At 38.4% G+C, this 23,197-nt stretch overlaps 1 protein-coding gene across 1 annotated transcript in view; it reads left to right on the forward strand.

Moving 5' to 3' along the window:
• Nucleotides 1-23,197, forward strand: part of LOC107194259 (decaprenyl-diphosphate synthase subunit 1) — a 39,742-nt gene that overhangs the window by 8,608 nt on the left and 7,937 nt on the right. Inside the window, exons 2-4 of the mRNA XM_015583852.1 lie at nucleotides 15,609-15,752; nucleotides 20,414-20,547; nucleotides 22,583-22,724. Coding sequence (XP_015439338.1) covers nucleotides 15,609-15,752; nucleotides 20,414-20,547; nucleotides 22,583-22,724 — 420 coding nt within the window. The remainder of the gene's footprint in view (nucleotides 1-15,608; nucleotides 15,753-20,413; nucleotides 20,548-22,582; nucleotides 22,725-23,197) is intronic.

Genomic DNA, 23,197 nt, shown 5'->3' on the forward strand with positions numbered 1-23,197 from the left:
GCAAACACTCGTTCGCAAAACATACTCGTTACGACTAGAGTCACACGGACTCAATTCATTCGCATTAACTCGCAATCGAACAATCATTCGACAACATTCGCATCACGATTCGCCAGCTCCAACGGTCGAGCAATTATTCGTTTTTCTCACTAAAGAAATTGAAACAGTTGCCTAATATTAATTTGGCGGGCAACAGTTCGCAACCGGACGCGTACCACGACGGTCGAGCCTGGAATTTACAACTCCAGGCGGATTCGAAAGAGAAATCCACGCGGACGGACGCGACACATACGGATCCTTTTCTTTTTTTTTTGCATTAATGCGTTCGATGCAGTCGCGTTCCCCACTGCTCCCTTGCTATTACTATTTTCCGTACGTGTAACGTGTAACCCGAAGCGTCATCTTTTCTTTTTATTTATGAAGTCGACTAGGTGTCGGGTATCGATACGGGGGTTCTTGCAAAATCATTTTGTAGAAAAATCGGGTGCCACAAAAGATTTCTTTGGTAAATAAATATTTACCTACCATGATTTATCCTGCAGAAATCTTTTTTAGGAACCAGAAGCACTACCACAGGGATGTTAATTTAGCGTTGAACTAATAAAAATTATAATTCGATTGTATGGAATAGAATGAAATGATAGCTTACGAACGAATTTAAAGGAATATGAAAACAAAATTACATAGTAACTATGATGAATTGTGTTAAAATGTGCATTTACATAAATATTTATAGTTTAGTTGTCGTAGAAAATAAATTTCTGGTTATATCGCGTTTTATTAAATGTCAGGTGAATTTTTTGATCGGAGGTCGCGCTTGTGCGGTCGTTGAAGTCTCCGCTTGCGCACAGTAACAGTGAATTTTGCGCCTTTCAGCTGCGGGGCTGATGGCACGGGAGACAAGAATATATGCGCGCATTCATGCGATGTAGATTTACGTTGTCTGAACAATTCAGTGACTTAATTAATAAAAAAAACTACTTGTTTTTTAATATTAGGTAATAAAGTATTTACAATCCGCTCAGATGAACACTAAGTGAGTGTTGTGGCGATGATTGGATTACATCAAGAAAACATTGAACGTTAATATCAGTGCATTGTGTTACAGATGAAGAAATCAATTAAATGACCGAATTCTTTTCTTTCATTTTCTCTCTCTCCCTTTCGAGGAAAAATTCGTCAGCCGAGATTATGCGAATAATTTTAGCACCGATAAAGTCTAACTAGGCGATCTTTGGAGTTCCTAGGCAATTTCTTCACGATAGTCGTCAGCCATTCATTCGAGGCGTACGCAATCGAAACGTAGGCTGAAATTCGGCACTCATCATGCCTCCTAATATTCCTCGGACATAACGGGATGATAATGGCAGGATCGTGTTGAGATTGCAAAGGGTCGTTAATAGTGGACTATTAATCGAATTCCTTAAACTTTATACAGTTACGATGTTCGCGATACATTCAATCGGCACACTATAGTGTCACACCTTCTTAACTGTCTAATAACACCTACTTAACTGCATCTAATGGTGGCCATTAGAGTATCATAAACAATAATCTATTTCAAGCTTTCCCACTCCTACATAGTTAGTGTTATTTTGACATTACAAAAACTTAATTCCCTTAGTTTATACGTTTTAATATTTTAGTACAAGATTTAGTATAGGATAAATATTCATGTATTAAACAAAAATCTGTTCACTTCGACGTAAGATTGCATAGGATCAATGCTCCTCGATCTTTTTTTTTTTGGTAACCTTCGTTTCCTTGTTGTCTGGACATTTCATATTCGAGAAGTCATCTACCTGTTGCACACGTGCCGGGGAACCAGATTCCATGAATTATGTTTTCTCTCGTTTACAAAAAAATTAAAAGCTAGTATTTATGCACTCATCCAAAGAGACCATAGTCGTTCAGAGCACGTGTCGCAGTATTTTAGTCTCTATGTATATGAAGCCGTCGAGAAATAAATTTTACATTTTAACAATTTTTGTATATCTACTATAGTTTTCAAGACACACCTGAAAAATAGGATTCCTCGTAAGAGTCGGCCAATCCGAGGCATTTTGATGGTCCGCCCGTAAAATTCCAAACAGACCCCGACACCCCTCGATATCGTCCAGTTTGGTCTTCCCCCCCCCCCGAAGAGTCTCTTCCGCGTTTATTGAAATGCAAATCCGCGAAGTGGTCTGCGTGTCGGTGTTATCCTGGAGGCGTTGAAGGAGACGTCGCATCGCGCATATCGGATTATTCGCGAACCGCTCATTCGTAGTCGGAACAGTGTCTCGACTTCCAAGGTCCAAGGAGTTCTCTGCCACGTCCTGTCTTGTCACTTCATGCCCGTATATCCAGAAATACATTCCTGTCGGAAGGGGGTTGTGTGGGGTCGAGCGTGAGCGTGTCGTCGGGAGAGAGGGTCGGGGTGGGTATGTAAGTCCGGGAGTCGTTAACTCAAAGGACGTCGAGGCTGGCTCCTTTCGGTTTCATTCCCGTCCCGCTATTAGCTCGTTTAATTTCCAGCATTGTACACGTGCCCACGACGCTATCCCCGTGTTTCGACGTGTTTTCGTGATGTTCTTCCCCCGCGACTACGCGCGGGACTTCTTGATATTCCGACGGTACCTCCTTTGTGCTGGCGCGAGCGGAGACCTGATCACGCACGATTCAGGGAATCCCTGTTGAAATTGAAACGAGATTTCCGTTCACGGAGACAGATATTTGTGGATGTTAATGGTGAAGGAGACATAGAGATGTTCGAAGCAATACTGGGTAGTCAGAGATTTATGCCTGACAAGCTTACCGTATTCTTTGTCCTTTGTCTGCAGTTCACTATTGTGTGAAATATGTGGAATGGACGAACGTGTTCTGTTTGATAGTTGTGAGACTGATAAGGGAACTTTATGCAGAATCGTTGAATTTTCGCCTTGAAAAGCGATAAGTAAGATTTATCCAGCTGTTTCAAGGCGAAAATTCGACGATCCGGGGGGGGGGGGTCGTTTTTGCTATGAGTCCGTTGATTTATGTACTATTTTGTGAAGCAATTACTGACGAAATGTCGATAAGTACTTCTATTAATGACACATATGTATGTAGATTTTAATGAGTCCGTTAGACATTCTCTAAAAATAGCAGGAAACGTTGTTCCACGCTGAAACACGACCAATAAATTAAGTTAATCGTGAATTTACCTGTAAGCTCGAATGAATCTTCCGAATTCTCATATTTTGAATTTGCACACGTGGAATGTAGACTCTGAAATCAAATGTCTCTATGAAACCTGTTATCCCCCCTTTAAAGCGGAGCCGTGAAGTTAGTTCCTATCAGGAGCTTCCTTGGACTTCTTTGTGAAAGGGGATTTTTGATAGGCCAAGGTCGACGAATATTTCATGGCCGTGTTGTATGCTCTTTCGGCACGTACGCCACTTCCCCCCCCCCGTGACGTATCTATCTACACTACACGATCGTAAGTGTGCGCGAAACACCGCGGAAGTAGTAGAATCTGATAAAGTTCAGACATGCGCCGGTCTACCGGCACTACTGGTGTCCTTTGTTCGCTTTACAGATACCCGTTTAGAAACTTCTTGTCTTTGGTTTACGGGTTCCCATGATTAGTCGCACCCATTATGAATCTTCATGGGAAAAGTCGAGTTTTGTTTAACCAGTTTCTGTCGGAGATGGGTCAGTCGTGACCCGTACATTTGTGAGAATTGGAAGATCTTTGGATTTCGTTGCAAAGAATCAATTGGTTGAATTGGAGATTCTTTGGATTTCGGTGCAAAGAATCTGTAGCGATGATCGAAAGCGACTGTACACTGTTCCCGCGGACACCCTGTATGTGTGCTCCACACAACCTGGTATATTGCGAAGAGGGGTAACGGAAGTGTTTATAGCACTGTTCTGGCGGAACAATATATCACGTTTTAATTGCCATTGGTCAACACAAGGTTGTTATAAAACGATCGACCGACTATTTCCGATTTATATAGCGAGACTAATTGGTGAATGAATAGTAAATAATAGTATCTGCACACATATCAATGATCGATTATTCTTCATTCATTCTTGTCATCGTAAAATCTTTAACGCTATTATATTACTTCAGCACAAGCAGGGATTCAACGTGTAAACTGCTCCACCCCGGACACTTAATTTTCCTTGAAAATTTATAAACATGATTTACAACTCTTAAACCAAACGTTTATGAACACAGTAAATATCTTCCGTCATTTTCTCACAGTCTATCCTCATAGAATTATTACATATTCTCGTAAATGTACACTGTTCACATAACGATAGATCATTTCGAAGCATTGATAAATAGTTCTCACTGTGCTGTTATGAAAGGTCAAATTAAATTTTCTGTTACCAATATTTTCGTTTACCAAAGAAAAATTTATTGAAAATTGAATTATTACATTTGAAAAATTTTATTTATCTTCTGAAATGTTTCCGTTAATACAGTCAAAATACGTCATCAGATTAAAGTATCGCATACTGATCAATTTCCGAAGATTTTCGCAGTATTTTCTTGCAACGAATGCTCGCAAGTGATCGTGCTCGAAGGAACAGCGAGTTTCTTGAAGAGACTCTTTGCATTCCCCCCGGGTCTTCACAGTCATCTATCTTTCTCCCCCTCTCGAGAATGCAAGAAACTTTCTTTGAACTTGTTCACCTGCTCCCCCCCCCCCTCTACGAGAATCGGTTGATCCCCGTTTCTGCATAATTAGTCACCAAAATCGGTACCTTTTATCTACCGTCTGGTCAAAGACCTTCCTGTTCTAGTCAGAACGATTATTCGGGTCAAGGATGTCGACGGATGGGCCCTTTCGGTGAATGGAACACCTGTGTGACCCCTTTAATTCACGTTGGAATTTCACTTTCCTTCCAGCGGTGCCCGGCGTGTCGAAACTCATGTTACAAGTACGATCGCTGGACGAAAATTCGACGTTCTGGCTTCGCGATGATAGAACAGACCGAGAACTAATTTCGAGCTTCATAAATGAAAATGATTCTTGTTGACAAATTGCTATTGTTAATTAATATATTTTAATTCTTTGCCCTGCACATATTTGTATTTAGGTTGATTTTTCATTTTCCCTATGAGTAAATTGTATACATATTGAGAACCAACGTTAATAAAAATCGTTATTTCATTAAAAAAGATTAAAATATTATAACCACCTTAATTACTCTTAATATTTCTAGAACGTGTCTCACCCTATTTAGTAAACTCCCCTTTACTCATTAACTTCTTGATTTCTCACGAACCCGTTGTCCTTGTCAGAAAACCCACAACGACAAATGTGTAGGTACTTAAAGGCAGAAAGGAAAAATTGCAGATGGCCTTCAATAAAAGACTGCTAATCGAAAAACCCCATTAAAGTCCGTTAAACAATCTCGTTAAACGACTTCTCGATGTTCATATGGGAATTTACCGTCGATTAATTCGAAAAATTTTCTCAATCGCATTCCCAGCATTCCGCGGGGGACAACACGTCGTGGTGGCCAGTTCGTAAAACGTGAAAGCGGCGACGGTTTTTGAATATCCAGCGATCGTTCGAGCTGGACAAAAAGAAATTTAATGGCACGATCTAGTAGTAATGTGCCTGTGTCTGCTTTGTTCGCCTCCCATTCATCGCAGACGCCCCGTGCCACTTATTGGTCCGGCTGTTCGGAGAAGGAAAAGTGGAGGACGACGATTGTTGCCCACGGTAAAACGTTTGTGGAAAGTTGTCGAGGAATGCGCGCTGACCTTGATTATTCGAGCAATTCTACGACGTTTTCCGGTGTAACGACGCTGGTCAACGGTCTTCCCAGTGATTCTCGATCTATCAACGGTGCGATGATAATGACGCACGCTTGACCCTTTCATTCCAAAATTATTTCAAAATTATGAAATAAATATATACTTATTTATTTATGTCGGCATTGTTGCCTAAAAATGGACTCGGTTTTACAGAACAGACTTAATTAATTTAACACTCTCATACTTTCACTTCCAGCACTCCTTTTTTTCGCTGTTTTGCTATAGTAATAGTAAATAAATTTGATATAATAATAATAATAATAAATTATGATGATAATTTTACGAGTGTAATAACGATTAAATTATGAAAGATCAGAAAAATGTTCCTTTTTATGTACTATATTATAAACGCCAACGTAAAACAAAAAAGGATATTAACAATTGAAGAATATATTAACTTAAAAACAAGATAGAAACTATTTCTCTTGAATTACTAGTTTCGTTCTGTTCTATATATTTTCATGAACCATGAATACGTATAGTCCACGGCATAATAATAGTTTACGCGGAGTTTTATGAAATCCATCTATGCTTCATGTACTTAATTCCTGTTTATCTGGTGGTGATCAGTAAACTTCGGCGTACGTGCAGAAATACTCTCGTGAGAGCGGCCTTGATTCTCTTGGTCGGATTTATTTCGCTAAGGGAACAGCTGGAACGTTTATCGCCGGTCATCAGCATCCATGAATATGGCGAGTGATTCCAAAATGTGGGTCGACCAGAATCCTCGGAGAAAGTGTATTTTCCCACTCCCGTGTGTCCTCCTGGCATCCGATATCGTACCCGGAGTACGCGTTAGCCGCGTTCATCGGTGCAATTGTATCTGCTGTCCGTGAGGAAATTCGGCTGAACGTCGTGAAACATGCGTGCTCATCATTTTTGTTTCGTGAGAGCACACGTAGTTTGACATGTATGTATGCGACGTATGTGACATATGTGAGATAGTGTACAATATTTTCACCTGAAAGTATATTTCCTTTTACATTAAAGAAGAAAGAAGTTTTAGAAAAATTATGTTACAAATATAATCGTGTGAGATATTTTTAAATACTGTACTCTATTTAATTAAACTAATAGTAACTTTTTTCTAAAGCGTTTTTCTTGTATTCTGTGAAGAGGATGATTTTTTTTAGGTAAAAACATTGTACATTGACAGTATTTGTAGATTGTAAATATCTTTGAAAATATAATAAAATGAGTTTAGGAGTTATTATGAATTTACTGAAAATAATAGAACAGAACAGCTGTTTTTATTCGTATTTCTATTCATAGATATTTCATTCACTTCTTACTCATCCTTTTATTTAGTAGCTTCTCATTCGAGTTGATATTACATTCGATGCGAGTTTAATCAACCTTACCAGCAAAGAAAAGTAAAAGGCAAGAGTCAATGAAACGCGAACATCTAGTCGACTAATCTCATTCGACATCGATGCGCGATCATAAGGATTTTTATAGACATCCCGCAGACTTCACGCGTATCACCAGTTATCCCATTCCATTCTGCAATCATGATTTATAATATTTACAAACCCATATTTGCGTTTTACGATGTGCTCGTTACATCACTTTCTCGATTTTTCGAAATGAGAAATACTCGATAGTACCAAAAACATTCGTCCATTCCAGTAACAATATAAAAAATAAAAAGGAACATAAGACTGTTATTTTCTTTATGATTTGTTAGTTGTATTGCTTTTTTCATACTACGTTACTATATATTACGTATACTATTCATTATAAATATATATTAGCAGATATGGATTTAATACAGACACGTTTAAAAATAACAGTGAAACAGTATAAAAAATTCATTTGATCACTATAGTTCTGAAAGCCTGTCGCTCGAATACTTTTACTATTCATTGTATATCCTACAACTCCACGTGGCTGAACATATTCATTTACATCTCAATTTGCCAGGAAAACAACGGTTCTTTGAATTTTTAGTGAGACTACGCCCCTTAGTAATTATAAATCCAAAAAATGGAATTTTTAACGTCTTTGCTCGGGAAGATTTATTCGTGCTTCGACGGCGACAGTCTTTGCCGGAGGAGTGAAAGTTTTTCTGCTAGGTAAACAGGCGCGACTGCTTGTATTCTAAAGATTTGGCAACGACACGGTTCAAGTGTCGAACGCTGCTTGCTCTTCGCAGCTCGGTAAAAATGAGTTTCCCTTGTTGCGCGGATTGTCCCTTCTGGAGCGTTTCGCATCGTGTCTTCGAAAGGCGGAATCAGTTCACGTAGACCCACATTTGTCGAATCGAAAATTGACAGTATCATTCTTTCTTTGGTTCCAATGTGTAAACGTGTCTATTTGTGATTTCCAGTTGCCAGTTCATTAAATCTTTTAAATACCATGATACTCGCCAACTCTTCTTTATCGTGTCTGATAAAACACCGATGAAAATATTATGTAAAATGTTATGAAAGCCAAAAAATAGTATAAAAAAATGGTTAACAATTTTCCGTTTATACCGAAGTTCATACTGACACAAGCGAAATTATACCAAGAATGTTTACTAGGTGCTCAAGTAAGCCTAGAGCCTGTTAATAACGATAATTGAAAGAACTTCCCGTCAGACGTTAAACGTTATTTAATCCACGACACCGACCGTAAAGAGTCGTAACATCGTCTTCTAATTACATAACAAGCCAATTCTGTGCCTTCTTCGAATTATGCACATCTTTTCGATCTCGAGAGACGCGCGTTCGCTGATCCTAAATGACAGGGTGAAAGTGTCCTTCGTGTAGAACCGTTGGTATCGAAGACCATTGAGTAGACGCTGACGAATGTCGTCTCTTCATCGTTAAGATTGAACTTGCAATCATCTTGAGATGCGGGAACGTGGTTGGCATAGCCAATTGGACATACATATGCACGCAGAACGCTGGATCCGTACATGGGACATTCACGCTATTCACGCTAATGCCACTGAAGACATTTAGCTCCAATTTATTCTCGGCAGAAACAATAACAATTGACACCACGGTAATATTCTTTTTGAAGCTTTGGGTTAAATTATTGTGAATACTTGTAATTTTATATGTCTTACGTGTTTCGGTGTGTTAAACCTAGTTAAAGTCTATTTGAAAGGTACTTGTGTTATTCATTTTAACAAAGATTATTAACGGACATTGTACCTTTAAGAATATACAAAAAAATCAGTTCAACGACGAACATTCTTGTAGTAATGAGCCAATGGAATGCAATGTGCTTTCCCGTGTACTTTGTACACAAGGTCTGTCAACCGGTTCAATAACACAGACTTCACATTTGAAGGCCACAAAGATGCGTATTGTAGTTTCCACGTGATAATTGCGAAATTTTTTTTTAAACTCTACACTATGGTGACGCAGTAATAATGATTCATAAGCGAAGGTCGTCGTATTCAAGGAACCACTGTTTCATGGATTTGGAATGTTCGTAGAAAAAAATAATTTTTTTTTCAATATTTTTATTCAATTGCCTTTACTATTATTGTCCTCGTTGGACGTTTCCTTGGATGCTACACCTGTTTTAATGAATGTTATCGATCAGTCCTTTATACAAATAGTGCAATTTTCTGTGTACATTCACTTAATCACGGTTTCTTATGAATCACTATTTCCAACAGACGTTCCGTTTAATTGGCCAAAGAAAGTGTCGCAATGAAAATCTTTCACGTCTACAAGGGAAAAAATCGCAAATGCGTATACAACCATACATACGTGACAACCATTTAGAGATGGTATTGCTGTAATTGCGGTGAAAATTAATTTCTACTGGTGCGTTTACTTTGATCAACCGGAGAATATTTATTAACTCCAGGCCTCTCTCTTCCCGCGGTGAATACATATACCGATTGCAATGCGTGTTCTTCGAGTTTTCACATAATTTTACATAGACGTAATGAAGAGTGCCTAGAATCGTGCCATAAAAATACACCTTCTAAAAAGGTTCAAAATGATCTCGTATCTGAATACAAGCCTAAGGACGTCTTACCAATGAACTTCAATTCTTTCACGGAGGGTGTCAACACTGTCAGATCGTTCTGCAACAAAATGGGTTTTAAATAACCACAGAAGCAAAAATCCATCAGATTTAAGTCTTAAATTTATTAAGTTATTATTTATTATTTTGTAATTTTTTTATTAAGGTCCTTTTTTTTTTAGTGATCCTACGTTCATCTAACGAAATAATTATTGCGATACAAAATTCGCTATAACTCGAAACCAATGTCAACTAGGACGTAGGTAGAGTAGCAAACAAAAAATTTACCACTTTTTCAATTCCAATAATTTTTATTAATTTTTAACATCAACTTAAAACATTAGTACGTTTTTACTGTATATTCTGATACAGAATTAAAATCTGCATAAAACCCAGTATATTAAGTTGATGTTAAGAAATCATAGAAATATAAAGAATCAGAAAAGTGGTAACTATTTTGTCCGTTACTGTGTATATTTATTTGAACTTTTTTAATTACTTTGATGTGCTGAAGCTACCCCTAAAATATTTTCCATTTATTCTGGTACATTCTGTATATATTGGGTCTACTGGTTCCTTAAATAGTTGTGACAACTATTCCTGGCCAAGTTTACACCATTGTCGATCAACATCGGGTTGCCACAATCCACCTTGCGGCGTCGAATCGCGTATCGCCATGTAACCTCACTTTCTCCTTTTACAGAGAGAAGGCCGGCTATATACTTTAGTCGATTTAAGAAGATCCCGTGTCGCTCCGCCTCGCCCCGCCGCCGGGTTACATTTTTCTCTTTAATCATACGTGGCCGCAGAAAACGCGTAGCGCGGGATCACGATTATATAATCCGGTCTACGTGGACAATCCGATCGAGCGAGTGTTGCTGAGGGGATCGTGTCGATTGCGGTTACGTTCATTTATTTACGATGGAAAGTAGAATTTTGAAATTTGATCGTGACGACGGATGATCGATAATTTGTCAGCAGATGAGTATAATTTTAGCAATAGAGATGTATGTGATATAGTAGTTTACTTCTGCTCTCAGCAGATCATTTTTCTTATTATGTCACAATAACTTTGGGTGAGAAGAACTTAGGGGTAGACTAATAAAAACCATCGTTTCACAAATTTTCTTTATTTTCTCAGTCATATTGTGAACATTTATGTTTGCGTAACATAATATCTTACGTATTCGTTAACAAATGTTTAACGAATTTTACAAATATCAGTTAAAAAATGATGTATTTATTTAACTTAATTACATTACAACAGCGATCGACGTGTACCTAAACGCAGTCAATGAAAATTCATTAAATTCGCTAGGGCGTTCGAGGGATTTGTATTTGTTTTATTTCGTGCTTCTGACGGTAACTTTGAAACAGCGAACGCAGGTGCGACTTGAGGAGGTTCTTGCAACAGAAGCACTTCTATGAGGCATGCAATCTTACGCCATACATTGTATACATTTCTTTAGATCATCGACGTAAAAAGTTCTTGTCCGTTTTAAAAAGAGATCATTAAAAGATATTTTTTTTAAGTTTCACAACTATCTATACATAGAGGAAACTGAAACTAGTTCACTATACTTTGTTTACGAACTTGGTAAAAGATACATCATTTAGCATTTAGTGCTATTTATGTAAATGCTAATTGTCACCTTCAAGGTATACCTATCGTAAGCAGATGATTCTTCGTGTGTTCTAAAATCGGTGGGGAATGTAAAATGTAATTTTTTATATGGGTTTTTTTAGAGAATCGATTTTGAAAGAATGCAAGTGACGTAAGTATTTGATCAGTAAATTGACTTTTTTTTTTAGCTTGTCTGCATTTGAGAGACATTTTGAAAGAAATAATAGTCAGCAAGTCATAATGTAGATTTACTCCAAAGAGTTGATAATAACCACGTTGGTGTGAAAAGAGCGTTGACCTAGAATTTTTTCCATGCAATTTATAGTTACAGAAAAAAGATCGTTATCTTCTAGTCATCGATAACAAAACTCTCCCCTACCCCGATTTTTGTTTCTTTAAAAGTATTACGTTCCCGAAGCATCTAATTGTAATTAGCGTCTCGTACCTTCCCCGAAACAGCAATGAATATTAACGAGTTTTAATCATGTCCGTTCGGTATACAATTAACACCGGTAAGGCTCGATATTATTCTTAAATTGCGACAACACCACCGCAACGTATTGGTGGTTGACTCTGCAAATGCAATAAGAACATACAAATTGAGAAGGTTAGGAAAATATTACACGAATAATCAATAAGTCTCTATTTTCTTGTGGTAATAATACATTTTAAATGAAATTAATATTTAATGAAGAAAATATTCATGAGTGTAATTGAGATAGCATAGATTATTAAATCCCTCTGTTTAATAATTGTATCAATTATAAGATCTTTATTACACCATAAAGAAAATATATATACAACAAGAAAACAGAAAGAGAAAAGGAAGAAAGAAAATATGTTAAAACATAGTGAACTACTCGTTAGAACATATACATGTTCTCCGAATAAGAATTTCAATGAAGATTAAAAGACTTTAGTTGGAACTCTTTCCTGTCGTACCGTGACTGAAGAAGTCCATGTTTTGACGTACGTAGTACTTGTGTGGAATACACAAATTGATTCGACATTTCGTGTTGTGAATATCATCCGTGATTTATCTGAAATTCCTCGCTTTGGAAGACGAATATGGCTAAAATGGCCCTGATTTGCATGAAAGTTTCCCATTTACATTGAAAGTGATTTGGAAATGACAGTTTTATTGAAACGATTTAAGAAAGTTTGACCAGCAGAGAGAAAGGGCGGGGGTTGGAGAAGGGGTTCATTACCATGTAGCTTCGGTGAGTTGTGTGAGTGAACCGTTACGCACGTGACGCCTCGTCCCAGAAGGATTTCATAATCGTGTCACCACCCCTGAGGGCGGTCCACTTTTACCTTAATTACACGAATACCTTACTAAAATATGGGCTATTTTATAAGCAGAAGAACTTCCAAGTATTTGCCCCGGAAAGACTCGTAAAATTGCTTTCCTTTGGAAGAAAGGTTTACTCGTTTTCATTTTACAATACATTTTGTAAATATACTTAACATAGTCCGAAAACTAGTTTAACGAAAAATTGATTGTTTTTTTTTCATCTTCCTGTCTAAATATACTCGTCACACTGTGCACCGTATGGAAAACTAGATCTAGGGGGGGGGGGGGAAATCTCTGGTTTCCGGTTGTCGCGCGTGTTACGCGCGGCGTGTGAGGTCAGCCTTAAATGAAACGGTCAGTATGTTTATAGGAGGACATGCAACATTGAGCAATGACCGTGTTCGATGTGTGTCCATGCGTGTCATGTGATTTCCACGACGCGGTACCCCGCTTATTACGTTCTTCGATAACTAGTTTAGTAGCAACTGGCAAGTTCACTACCCCACTTTTACCTCTTGCATATTACTCCGTTACTCAAGGCCAGCCTCATTTATAGGGACTGGAATTGTATAGAAATTTATTTAATTTTTTATTTACGAGTCGAGGTAGTAAACTTCTCATTAAGAAGAATTATTGGAATTGTATTGGGAGCTTCAAGATCACTAATCGGTAAGCAAATAACTGCTCCTCTTTTTTTTCTTCTCGCATATTTTTCCATATTTATGAGGAAACACCGATACTGAGTCAAGCGTGAGAATATTATAAAATTTCTTGGACATTCTACGATTTCTAGTAGCAAGAAAGGTCCGTAGTTACATTCTAAGGTGGGATCAAGAAACATTCTACATTTCTCAAGTAACCTACTTCGTCTTAAAACGATTAAACTGTAAAAGAAATGCACCATTGGATACCAGATGATTTAACAGTAAAGCAAAAAATGATTAAAAGTTATATTTGAACCGTGGAACAATTATTGGACGTCGCAAACACATAGAAATGACAGTATAACTTGTCTTCCCCGGTCATTAGGTTAAATACAAAGCCCAAAATAATAAAGAGGATAACTATCGTGTGCGGTTCTACTGCTCCTCTTATTCCAAGGCAACGAAACAAATGAAAACCTTAGGCATCTTCCCCCAATTATAACCTAATAGAACGTCTCAGCGAACGTTACACGAATCCAAGGACCCCGAAGATTTTAGAATCGATCAAGGTCCCATTGGAAGAACGTGATACCCATATATTCCCATAGATATGTAATACTTTCGTATTAACTTATCAGTCTCCTCCGTGTAGCGGCGCGAAGTTACGCGCGCTGCTCGTCTAACGCGTCCCCAGGCAAGACACAGTATTATTTGCCTGCCGTGACCTCAATTAATCCGCCGGCAAAGAGTCGGCGAACTTGTGAAACGGCCGTTAGTGCCATTTACTGCATCCTGACATGCCCCAATCCTCTGATCTCGCTTGCTCGCTCGCTTACTTGCGCGCGCGCGCGCACACGACTTGGCCACACCACCGTGACTCGCAGCGCGGAGTGAGCGTGTCTCGCCGCGGTGAATGCTAAGAAATCGCCGGGAATCCGAATCGAGTCTCGATGACGAAAGTAGGCGTCGGTGTGTACCACCGGTTGGAAAAGAATGCCGTCTTGGCAGCGTACGATGCGCCGACACAACTTGGAAAAGACGCAGTGGACGGACACTGGCCAGGCCATATTACGTGCCCACGAAACACAAACAGTCTCTGTCGGTGTATGATGGATTTTGTAAATAACCGTGCTCGCCACTTTCTGAAACGGCTTGTTACGTATTCCGTGCGAAACGCCCGCCTTATCGATACGAAATCGACTGGCAGATTCGAACGTTTTCCTGGAAAGAATGGAATAGATCGGAGACGAGCAACACCGCGGCCTCCCAACGAAGGTGCTCTTGTGATCCACTTTTGTTAACTGAAGGGAAAGAAATTGAGTGAAAGGTACAGTTTAATACATTTACAATTGATCATTTTTCGAATTAATATGTTAGAGTTTTTAATTTGGAATTTAACCGAATCAGAAAGAACACCCCGTTTCAGCATACGTAACCATACTACAGTAAATCCACGATGAGTCCTCGAAGGGTCCTCGGCACTGAACATTAAATATTTTATAAACTGATGGCCTTATCTATCACTGTGCTAAACATCATTGGAAAGTCAGCGTTGCCACTGGGGATCTTTCCTTGTTAGTGCTGACGAGCCTTCGAACACTCATCGAGGATTTACTGTAGTTCGAATTGGTTTTTTAATTTTGGTTCACTGCAAAAAAGAAGATTGTTCGTCATTGAACTAGATAATCGGTGTGATGAAGATGCATGCGTGAGGGGGTGACTTTGTTCACATTTTTTTCTGATGCATTTGCATAAATGGATGAGAGATGACTTTCAATTAACTCTGCTACAATCCTTAGTCCAGCTATTCATTCGAAATAATGACGAAGAAATGGAAGCACGCAGATCAGTAACAATTTTCGTTACATATTTCGTAAATTAAGAAATGAAAACGTGATTGGGTCGAAATAGACCCGAAGACCGTAATAGGATTAGTATATGTACTTAGACCGTTACATTTAATGTAAATAAGTAAATTAAACTTAGCAACCTTTACCCTTATCACAAGGAATTGAACGTGTTAATTTTGGACTTTACTAAAAATCGTTAAAATAACGTATCCATTGCGAAGGTTTTTCCGTTAAATAATGATTTTAATACAAGTAAATAGAACACGAGAGTGACAGACGTTATTTCTTGTCGCAACAAATTGAACGAATCAACTTCAGAGTCTACAAAGCTATAAATCTATTTCCAGTCGTGCCTTCTAATAATTTTCTTCCCATATCGTTTCTGCCTCTATTAATGATGAATCTGTCTTTTTCCTTGCAGAGTAGAACGAGCACACGAGACTACAGGACAAGGATGATGAGTTCCATGCAGACGCAGTTACCAGGCTCGTTGCACGATTACCAAGTCGACCCTTACCGACTTCTGGAAGATGACCTCAAAGACGTCTACGACAATATACGACAGGTCAGTTGCCTTCGCATATTTGTTCACGATGAGATAATGTTCTTAAGACACGCAACTACATAGAATTTCAGCAACGGAACGTTTACTACAGTAGAACCTCCCGTATCCGATCACCAACCATTACCTGAACTCCCTAATATTGGAAAGTTTTACTATCCGAACGTTCTATTATCCGAACAGAGTGTCTCCTAGTAACAAATGTATTCTCCTGTTAGAAATATAATATGTAGTCTTCCTATCTAGAATGTATAGTTTTTTCTGTTCGATCTTGAACTCCATGTAATTACTTATGGGAAAATTACGGACGATGAAAGTTAAGTGACTGATTTTCATAAAAAAAAAAAAAAAACGCTTATTTTTCAACCATGAAATAATAACAAAGTATTGAAAAATGAAACCTTTCGATTAAAGAGTAAATTTTTATATTTAAAATAAGATCCAAAAATTTGGAACGGGTCCGTTTAGTGGTTTTCGATTAATCGTAGTCGTCAACATGGAAAACGTCGTTTTGAGAAACTTATGTCCCCATGTTACTTCGGAGATCGGAGGCTCAACTGAACTTCTATCGAATTAACGCGACATGTTCCATCAGCGCGTTTTTCCGCGTAAGGACCAGTTCAGTTACGCGGAAAAATAAGGAAGCTGAGTCTCGTGAGTAGTAGTATTACAGCGCGGTCTTTATCCGTCCGCACCAGGAACTGTTGAGAAACATACTTGGTAAAATCATGACGGTAAAGGAATGATATCGACGTGAAAAAGGCAATGGGCCGTAACTATTACCGTATAAAGATTACCTAATGTTCCCTTGGTATTTAGAAATACTATCGTATAATTCTCAATGTTTTTCTTTTTAATCGATTGTCGATCACTGTTAATTGATTGCTACTCTTAAATTTGTTTCATGGTTCGATAAGTATTCGAATACTTTCAGTACGCAAGTGTATTCAAATGCTCACACGAAGCTTTTTCGTTGGAATTCTCATGTTGGGATTTTTTTTTTACGGTGGTCTTGGAAATCTGCCTATTACCTATTACAAATCAGAAACATGAGTCATTTTATTGCCTTGAGCAAGTATTTGCATTGGCGGCATACATTGCAGAGATATATGACTGTCATAAGCATTGGAGATATTCTCATTCAGAGTTACATTCGCATTCCTCAATGACAGAAACAGTGATTTTTACAAGGTGTTGTTTTAATCAATGAAAGCAATCCTGCTGTTTGCTAAATTGTTAATTAAATTCTTAATATTGAATGAGGTCCCCATAGGTACGAATAACTGCTTAATCCTTATTAATTTGTGTTCCAATTTTTATGCCCAACATTATATTACTACTAGATAGCAGATGTCTATACAAATTCCAATTTTCATGTTACATTTTTACTACAAGAACCGCAATTGAAGAAAAATAGATGTTACTAACTAACGGATTCAGTGAATTCGAAGTAAAATAATGTAAGCAGTAGATCAAGGTAACCATCTTTGCGACTGCGAAAGACCTGGTTTCGGTACCCGATACAGTACCCGATCGACCGACTTCTGTTTTTGCTACAATTGTGGGAAAAAGTAAATCAATTAAGATCAATATACATGAATGTATCAAGAACACACAATGACAACACAAACGACGCAAGTCACTGTCCAAGCAATACTGCACAGATAAGAGGTAATTAACGTTAGACATTCACTTTTTTACGTTTACTTGGATTGTTATTTGATAATGAAGGCAAACTACTTCCACACGTTCTAAACCTAAATCGTACACAGATATATTAACAGAATATATTAATATTCCAGTTTCATAGTTACAAATTTTATTAACCTTCCTTGATTCTTTCATCCACTTTTCGTACTCAAAGAAATTCAGTTGTGGGATCCTCTTTGTGCTGTGTGCTCGTAAATGATTGCTACAAAGCGGTTATTACTTGCGTTATTTATTAGAAAGTACTGTTGCGGTCGATCATATGATTCAGCTGAAAATTTTATTGAATCTTCGGTCAGAAGCAGACGTAATAACAGCGATTATATACTTTGCTGAACCTTGCTCTTTGCATTTATCCCATGCAATGCATTGCTTCGGTAGGATTACTGTTACTCTTTTCGTAATTCATTCAAATTTCATGAAGACATATTATGATTACTATTACTGGCGAAATGTTTTACTATCCATAGCGGCGATCCGTCAGATTGTCTCAACAGGAAGAGGTGGACCAGTGTATCCGGAAGAGAAATACGCGTGTCGCGAGGCGTTCCCGCGCGTCAACGCGCCGCGAACGAAATCGTCCTCGGTTTGCGTCATCGGGCGGCTTTCGTTATTACGCGACGCCGCGAGACACTTGGTCGCCAGAATTCCTTCACTTTGTTCGTATTCTTCTTTTCTTTCTTTCTTCTTTCTCTCCTTTCCACTCGACGACGGAAGGACGATCGTCTGCGACGGCGTAATTATAAATATTCATCGCGAGAGGGATGTCGTTTTCACGACAAGGGGCGCATCTGCTTAAGGTGTTTTCGCGTGCTAGCGAAAGCAGCCGGCGACTTCACGGTCTGCATATATGGTCGAGAATAGAACTTTTACTCACGGTCGCGAACACCTGCAATTGTGTTTGCGTACGCGCGTGCAAACGCGTTTAGAAAGCACTTTTTCTCGTTGCACCATGGAACGCGATAACCACCCGATCGTCATGGAATTACGTGTCACCCAGGCCGCTTGACACGATCATCTGCGCGACGCCTCGGTTAATTAGATCGAGATCGTTCACTTATTGATCATCGGAGCATCGTGATCGTTTAGGCAATCCTCGATTTGTTGTCAAATCTAGTATTTATTCCTAGAATGTCAGATAGGCATGTTACGTTTACCCTCCAAAAGCCATGGTACATTTATCCTTCCAAAGCCATGATACCTTTATCCTGCCAAAGCTATGGTATCTTTATCCTACCAAAGCCATGGTACTCTTATCCTTTCAAAGCCATAGTACCTTCACCTAATCCCTATATACCTTGGTCCTTTGTTACCCCATTCCTCCAGTTTCATCTGGTACAATTAATGCTATTATTCCTATGAAGACTCCACCATATTTAAGAATCGAGTAATACATTCTGAACTAATATGAATATTAATATCCTGCTGGAAACAATTAGAGGAACATGTAGGATAAAATTAGGGTAACCCTATTGCAGTCGCTGTGTCGTGATAAACGGTGGTACATTGAAAAAATTGTACCCGGTTATTTATTTCCCTGAAAAATGTAATGGCAAACATTTTCAGCATCTCGTGTAGACAAGGGATTGTTAAGCATCTGTAAAATATCGATATTGATTGACTAATTGCAAGTTATCTATACTCTTAAGTGTGTATTTGCGGTGGCAATTACAATTTTTTTTTCACTATTCCACGATCTCGTTGAGAGATGAAAAGAAAATTGTCGATAAATACTACACACGATCTGTATTTTCTTTTCATTGAGATTTGCTATTTATGACGTGAATTGAGATTATAAGGTAGGTTTCCTTCGCTGGCGAGATTCATCTACCACTTTTTTAATTTTTATTTTTACTAGCCGAAGGAAAGTAGAGCGGATCGAAATATTACATTCTTTTGATGCGTTGGAAGTAGAGAATCCACGCACCTTTCTTAAGAACCGGAAAACTCGTGACTCATTCTGTGGTTTCAGAATTTTGTTTTCCTTTTTGTACAATATTTATTAAAGAACAGGGACCGTAGATTTAATCATATTTATTCCTCTTGCATTTATAAAGAAAGAGAATACTTATACAGTATCGAATATTTATATACTCGTCATAAATGTATGAATCAAAACAGTGTTGTTTCGATCGAACTACGATTTTTCCTTGAGTGCCGCTTTCCCCATTAAGCAGCTGATTTTCTAATTACTTTCGGTGAGGCAGCGTTTGCAGGTTTACAGTTAGCAATACACTCAATTAAGTCGTCCCAAGTGCATTGGGCTGGTAGCTTCCGATCACGTGGCCGGAGACAATGGTACGGAAAGCGTTCTCTGACGTAAGCTTGCGAACCGAGCAGCTAACGAACGTTCCTTTCGACTTTGGCCAAATTCCAGGACGGACTTTCAGCCCAGGTCGCGGCTGGAATTCAAAACGGTTCTTCTCCTTCCTCTATCATGCTTGCAATCGGCGACAGCGCGCGCGCACTTGTCACGTATCCGAATCATCATCGTCTTATGGACATCCATTGTCTATGCGCGTGCTGCGAACGTGTGGTAAATTGGTTTAGAATAATATATGTAACGCCTGCATTGAATTAAAATAATATATATATATATATCGGCTGTACTAATCCGTGCGTACGTAGCTTAGCTGAACGGTACTTCGAACGAACGTGCTCTTGAATTTTAACTGTATTTTTTATAATTACATAAGTCACTTTATTAAACCTTTTCAACACCACATACACGACAGAATTCTCATTACACTAACAATACAAAACTAAACGTAAAACAATCCTCGTTTGATAAAAGCGAACGCGTAAGATTCGTTCGACCGATTACACCATAATTGCGAACCGAAATCGGCTAATATTTTCGGCGGAAGACGGTGGCCAAGCGTGTCGTCGTTTTCGTCGCAACAATGAGAATTCCGTTTCACCGCTCGAAGTCAAGGTTACGATTGCCATTGTTTCAGGTACTCATTAGGAACACAACGCAGAAGGAGCTGCAAACCATAGCGACGTACTACTTCGACGGTAAGGGAAAGGCGTTGCGGCCGATGGTAACGACTCTCATGGCGCGGGCTATCAATTACCACAAGGAAAGAAAGTGAGTTGTGAGAGGCACGTCTGTGCGGATTTTTTCAAGTTCGCCGTCGACAAACTTTTAACGTATCGCGACGATTAACGGGGGCCATTTTCCATCGATCCTCGTTCGCGGCGTTGACAGTTGGATTGACTTAAAGGGGGAGCCTGGTGTAAACAGCTAAAAATGAACGAATTTTTGGGAATGTATTGTGAAGGAAGTATTAAACCATAATAATAAGATGTATAGTCTACCAAAAGAGAAGGCCTCTTAATAAAACCACATGGCATCACGACGTTTAGAAAGCACCGAAAGAATGCGACTAATCGGTACGGTCCGTTTCAAATTCATAAATCGCTTTGAAAGCGATTACCTGTCGTCGCTGGTAGATCGACGCCGATGAATATGAATGAGATGTTCCGTGAATGAGAACTAGTGTAGAGTACGTTATCGTATATGCTCGACGAATTGTAAATAGTAGTAACTACGACACCGCGTTTCGTAGCCCGCCGAAGATAATCCGCGATGAAGTCGTCGAATTTTCACCCGACGATTACGCAAGGTGCCAAATTCCTCGATCGTCGTTTCAATCTTTGCTTAGCTAAACGTCATAGCGTCGCGAAGAGTAAATACTCGAAGAAAGAATATTCATTCAAGATTAACGAGCCTCATTCAATGTCTACAGCCATGACTTAAGCCCGATCAATATCTCCGTATGATCGATATAATGCTTCATTAACGATCTCAGTTAGATCAAATTGAACCTCGACTTATAATTGTTGTTTCTTTTTCTATTGGATCGTGTCATAAATTTATGTAAATTGTTGGAATAATATCAATATTTGAACATTCATTATTATCAAGTTCTATGAAGAATGGTAATCGTAATTATTTACTATTTAATTTAAACAGTTTTTCGCATTTTCCTCGGTAAAGACCTTTATATGATCACTTTAAAGCTGCTTTCTTTTTTATAAAAATATTCTTAGATGTTTTTTCATAAGATCGTTAAACATCTCAGCGCGTGAAACACGTTGTAAACGAGATAATAAGTTGTAATCGAAGAAGATCAATTTTATCCGATTTCTTTTAATATACTATGTCACACATGGTTAAAAGTTGCCATGGTGAATGATATTTTTGCGGTACAACTATTCTGGTTCTGTACATTTCATTACAACAGCTTCTCTCACCTTTATAATTCCATGGGTAGCAAAGAAATGATTTCCATTCATCTCTATACCGTTACAATTCTGATTAATTGCACAGATACATCGAAATGCTGATAACTAACATAAGTGCTAAATGTTTCAAATAAGGCAATTACCACCATATGGTTAGAAAATAATTTCGTAGAATAAGCTCTAAATGCCGGAAAAGATGATTATCTGTTGAACGTAGTGAATCTAGCCAGACTTCGTAATTTCCTTCAGCTAACTTAAATTCATGTGGAAAGAGTATCCGCAATTCTTGCTTCGATACCATATTGTTTTCGTAAAATAGTTAAACGAATAAAAAGAAAGAATTTAATAAACCCAATAAGTAACTTTTACCTGGCGCAATAGATAATAAAATTATATTAAGTATACTAATATAAATCATTATACTAAAATTAGATTACATTAAGCTTACTTACATAAATTTACTGTTAACTGTCAACTATTCGAATATCGACAATTCTACGTGACATTAAGTTGTTGCATAATAAATTTCATTTACTAACACGCTGTGTCCACCTAAGAATCATTAATCATGGGATCAAGAAGCTTGTAACTCTTTGGTAAAAATCTATCTACTCAAATGGATCTTTCTTCGATTACAAGTTTTTCCGTTCAAGATGAGTCATAATCGTTCAAACTCTGGATTTCAACACCGACATTAATTATGCAACTACCTAATATTTATTACCATTCTCTTCTCACCTCGCATTAATGACTACCCACGCCTATCAAATCATGTCAATCATTCACCTGTAAGCTCATAGAATGAAATCGTGTCTATTAGAACGCACGCAGACCAGGAACAATCGATTAATCGACGCAAAATCGTTCCGTTCCAGCGATCTCTTGGCATCGCAGCGGCAGGTCGCGATGATCTCCGAGATGATCCACAACGCCTCTTTAATACACGACGACGTAATCGACCAGCCAGACTTCCGCCGCGGCAAACCTTCGGTGAACGTTGTTTGGAGCCAAAAGAAGGTAAGAACCACCGTTCGGTTCGGGTCAAAGTCTGCACGCCCATTCGAGTTCAATGAATTTCCAAATTTGGCTGATTCACGAACGATTATGTACCATCGATGACGAAGGCGGTCCACGGAAGTAGTATGCCTTGAAGGATCGACGAAAAAATTGTCTAGAGTCGCCTAAACGCGGACCATATTTGCCAAGGCGAGACTGAATCGATACTCCCTTGATCAGCATTTGTCATATTAATCTGTCAACCGAATAATTTGTCCAAATGATCAACGAACACGTGAATTTTCATACACATCCACAGCCTGTAGGTGAAAGTTGAAAGCTTCCTCGCCGTGAGTCGTCATTAAATTTTGATTTCAAAAGAGTTAAAGGAGGATTCTCGTGTAACAGGTTCAAGAAATCCAAATTTTTTACATTAATCAAAGGCACCAAATTTCAAAAATATGCTAACAAAATTTGAAGGTTCAATTTCAAAA

This window comes from Dufourea novaeangliae, unplaced genomic scaffold (assembly GCF_001272555.1).
Source record: "Dufourea novaeangliae isolate 0120121106 unplaced genomic scaffold, ASM127255v1 scaffold28, whole genome shotgun sequence".
Lineage (NCBI taxonomy): Eukaryota > Metazoa > Arthropoda > Insecta > Hymenoptera > Halictidae > Dufourea > Dufourea novaeangliae.